The sequence below is a fragment of the Lolium perenne genome, chromosome 3 (genome assembly GCF_019359855.2).
Source record: "Lolium perenne isolate Kyuss_39 chromosome 3, Kyuss_2.0, whole genome shotgun sequence".
In the NCBI taxonomy this organism is placed as follows: Eukaryota; Viridiplantae; Streptophyta; class Magnoliopsida; order Poales; family Poaceae; genus Lolium; species Lolium perenne.
In genome coordinates, this window is record NC_067246.2 from 104030035 (window position 1) to 104034456 (window position 4422).

Consider the following 4422-nt stretch of genomic DNA (forward strand, 5'->3'; position numbering starts at 1 on the left):
AGCTCGGGAGGAAGAAGTCACACGGAAGAAGATGACCAGGAAAAAAGAAAAATGAGGGGAAAAATAACAGGTGGGTCTTTAATGGCATATTTAGGGAATATGCTGGTTTACAGATTTTGTTTACGTTCTGCACAAGCAATTTTTCGATCCGTAAACACGAGTTCGATGAACTGAACTCAGTGTTATCTCAGTGTTATCAGTTTGCGTGTTTACGGACTCTGTTAGAGATGCTCTTAGCAGCGCAGGTGGAAACTAACCTTCTTTCTTTATCTAGCCAAGCTAGCTACCAGAGCCATCTTAGTTGTTTCATTCACAAATACTCTCACGGCATATGGTGGCACAATTTTTCAACAGAAGCAGACACACACTTGTTGACTCTAAAGGAGCCCTACCTACATAACACAAAGCTTCACCTTTGGTGAAAGTTTTTCACTGAGACAAGATTCGGCATGCAGAGCAGCGCGCTCGGAGCATGATTTTTTTCTGCAAATCAAGTTTACTGAAACATCTTCATATTCATTAAGCCGTTCAGTTGTGTCCACAGTTAATACCTCCAGCGCAGGGGCATTTTCCACAATATGTAGAAGAAATTCAAGTTGACCTCTTGCCCCTTTATATCCCGTCATATGCATACTCTTCAGATAAGTATATTCACACCGCTGAAGAGGCTGATTGTCCAAAGTACCATTGTTCGCAAAACAAAGGTGGCGACAGGTAGCAAACTGCAAGATTCAAACATGGTAGTATATATGATTAGCACAGTATATGGAAATACATACGTACGAAGGGGCCTCCCTTCGAATTTTAGTGTCCACTTAAACTGCCTATCACACAAATTCTGCATCCATGCACACAACAAGTTGTAACACCTACCACGAACAGAAGCAAGTATAGAAGGGCTAAAAGCAAATCGAATGCGGTGCCAAAGAAGAAAGATACCTATTGGCACATAAGAACCAAGAAGGGTACTTACATGGATCTCAAGCTTTTCAATAAATGGAGCTTCCCTCAGTATGGAAACTAGTACATATGGAAGCTTCTCAATATGTTGAGCTAATATACACATTAACAACTGTAAGCGCCTAAGATGGGAAAACTTGCATGTGTTATTCAACAATGATTGCACCTGCAAGGCAAAAAGAACTGTATTATTGAACTGATGATGTCCACCATAAATTTGATTGTAAATTCAATGCCATTCGAGGAGCAAACCTCTAGTTGTGGGCAAGTAATCTGGAGAGTCAGATTTTGCATGGTCGGAATACCATTCAGAAGTGCACTGACAGCATCTTGATAAGTTGCCTTGAAGAATCGTATATGTGCATTTTCCAGCTTCGAATGTTGAGCTATAACAATAGGAATAATGGGACCATCATATACAAAGGTAACGAGTTTCGTAACATGAAGTTCTATCCTGGTCACCTTACAGTATACAACTGTTAGGTGTCGAAGGCGGGACAACGGACGATCCAACTTTAGTTCGCCATTCAGGAAGCATCTGACTAAGCTGAGCCATCCAAGATTATAGCAATTGGACAGTATAACTTCAAGATCCTTTATAGTGATATCGACAAACTGCAAAGCAAGCTTTCTCAGGCTTGGGAAACCTCTGAATTCAGATGGTGGTCTGAAAGATACAAAGCTAAGCTGTATACACTGTAGATGAGACATGTTGCTTCCACTATCCAAAAGGTGAAATGGAAATAAGTAGCGATCTACATCCGTGCGTCTCATGTTAATAGGCCGTAAATAGAAAACTATGCTCTTTGCCTGTGATGATACCGCAAATTTAACCCAATTATTTAGATGATCAACCAGCATTGCGTCGAACTCGAATCTGACATTGAACTCTTCAACCAACTTGGCATGGCACTTTTGCACGGCTGTATTGACATTATTGATGAATTTATGGATGCACTGGAGGTATTCTTTTCTTTCTAAAGTATCACGGCAACACCCAGTAGCACCAGTGAAACATAATTTGTAGCAGCAAATACCACAGATATATCTCCAATAGCTTGATAAAACAGTAGCTCTTGAAACTTCTTTAGCAGGCAACTTTGATACAATGGTGCACAGCAGATCCTGCGTCAATATCCCTCGAGATTAGCAGTTCCATCTATACAGAATTAACGCAGAAAAGAAAATTTGGCATACCTGTGGAAGGTCTTCCAGTTTAACATTTGGCCTCGCTTTCTTATAGATTGGTTTCCCACTGATACGGTTTGAGGAAGTTCTTTTGCATACTGTATTGTTGATCATTGTGCACCTGAAATTAACAAGGAAGAGTTTCTTATTTTGGTATTAACAAACGGATCACAAGGGTCAGAACTTAGATTACAGACAAGCACAAGTGTCTCGTTTGATCAATGAACCATAGGGTAGAGAAGAGAGGGACGAGGGAGAACAAGTAACCTGTAATGGCATACAATGGTGTTTCAGTCGAGAGGATTTGTCTAGTAATAAGAGGAATTGGAGTTGGGGCCGGCCGACTGCTCTGCTCTGCTCCAGTCCGAGCCTCCGACGCGAGCAAATCCAGGGATCGAAATCACGCTCTCGGTTGCAGAGATATAGCCAGGAAACGGCTGTGGTCGTTGGAAGTTTTTGATTCTAATTTTATACGAGTAGAAACAAAGGGAGTCCGAAGGGTGATCCTACTCTTCTCCAGATGCAGTGTTCGAGTCGTGATCCTCCAGAGTTCTAGGCGGACAGATTATGCGGCGGAAGTTTGGCTCTAATTTTAAGAGTAGAAATCAAGGGAGTTCGAAGGGTCAGCTGCCGGATTGTGCGCTCCTAGTAGCTCCCTTCTCTCGGCCGACTCGGCTCGAGTTGCTTCATCGCGGGCGTGATCCTACTCTTCTCCTGATCGAGTCTCCGAGTCGTGATCCTATCAAAGAGTTATGGGATCTCGACCTAAACAAATCCCTGATTTGCCGGAGATAAATTTGGTATGTGTGATTCATTTCGAACATACAAAATCTACCAAATTATTATTTTCCAACAATGCAAATTAGCAACTCCACCTTCACCCAGCTGCGGGATGCGGCTCTTCTGTCTCCCCGAGCTCCTCTGCCCGCCGCCGCGTGGTCACACTCTGAGATCCGAATACTCCATTGACGCGTGGGATCCAGGGCTTCAATACCCGCCAGACACGCGCGGAACCAAGGGCCCCTCTGCCCACCAGACACGCGGGTGGCGCCGGCGCGGCATCTCCGGCGACCAAGGTCGGGGAAATCCGGCACCCAGGCGACACATTTTTTCATTTTCCCTCACGATTTCGCTCTCGATGATTTTTGCCCGCCTGCACCCCCAATCCTAGCTTTTCCCTTTTGCCTCCCCTGTTGGTTCTGCCGCGGGCACTGAAGAATTGACAGCTGAAGAAACCAGAGAAATTTCAACTTTTCATTTAATTAGCCAGCCTAGCTTTTTTCTATGCTCTGATTTCTGAGGCCTGGTTTAGCTTGGATACCCCTTTATTTAAATTAAATTTCTTTTTTTCCAAAATATAATTTACCAAATTTTTCATGACTCTGAGGTTCAACCCAATTCATCTTTTATTTCTTTTTCCTTTCGATACTAAGTAAAAGGATTGAAAAGGGTCAAATTTGGCCATGATCCAATGCTCGGTGCTACCATGGTACTAATTGCAACCTTGCTATTTTGGAGAAGAATATCGAGGGGGATGAGGAAAGTCAGGGAGAGTAGTGGATTACTTGAAAATCGGATTCGCCTCCTATGATCGCCTGATTGCCGTGGCCGGCTTGGATTCGCCGGCCTCTGCCTCTTCCTGACGAACAGGGCAGCACGAACGGGCGGATTAGTTCGATCCAGCACTCCAGTACCTCGAGATATAAGTAGTAAGATTTTTAATTTAAATATAAAATAACAAGTTTGCCACTAAGGTATTTGGGGCATTCACATCGGGTTTTGGGCCTCCGTCGGTGGCGGGTGGGGGGCTAAAACCTTTCCTTCACCGGACTCTCAATTGTGCAGTGCGCAGCGTGGTGCAAATAACTTTTTTTTATCATATTTTACTACGGAATAGATTAAACAAAATACGAAAAATTAACTGAAAATACGAAATATATTTGAAACTTCGACGCTACAACGATATTTATTTCGAAACTACCCTAAACTAAACTACTCGGAGTCCCAGTCGAAATCCGACGAGCGAGTGGTGTCCGATACCGGAGTGGATGTCCACTCGAAGGAGGAGGAGGAGGAGAGGACTTGTTTCCTCTTTTATGAATAAACTAGGACAATGCCCGCGCGTTGCGGCGGAACTACGGAAGAGCGAGCAAAATTGTTGATCATCTATTAAAAACTTAAATCTCCAGTGAATCATCTGTCATGGCACTTCTCCTCAGTACGATGCGATGATCAAATTTTCTCCTATTTATAAAGAACATGATTAATCACTGC

The 4422-nt window shown here is 43.4% G+C and overlaps 1 protein-coding gene across 2 annotated transcripts; it reads right to left on the bottom strand.

Moving 5' to 3' along the window:
* Positions 1-301: 301 nt before the first annotated feature.
* LOC127342050 (F-box/FBD/LRR-repeat protein At1g13570) lies at positions 302-3781 on the bottom strand. Of its 2 annotated transcripts, none has more exons than XM_051367981.2 (5): positions 3714-3781; positions 2158-2269; positions 1213-2085; positions 974-1126; positions 302-722 (listed from the first exon to the last, which is right to left on the bottom strand). In XM_051367981.2, exons 2-5 carry the CDS (start codon positions 2260-2262, stop codon positions 393-395), a joined length of 1461 nt encoding a protein of 486 aa, XP_051223941.1. In that variant the 5' UTR covers positions 2263-2269; positions 3714-3781; the 3' UTR covers positions 302-392. The 2 variants fall into 2 exon arrangements, with proteins under 2 accessions (XP_051223941.1, XP_051223940.1); XM_051367980.2 differs by lacking the exon at positions 3714-3781 and adding an exon at positions 2416-3395.
* Positions 3782-4422: the final 641 nt, after the last annotated feature.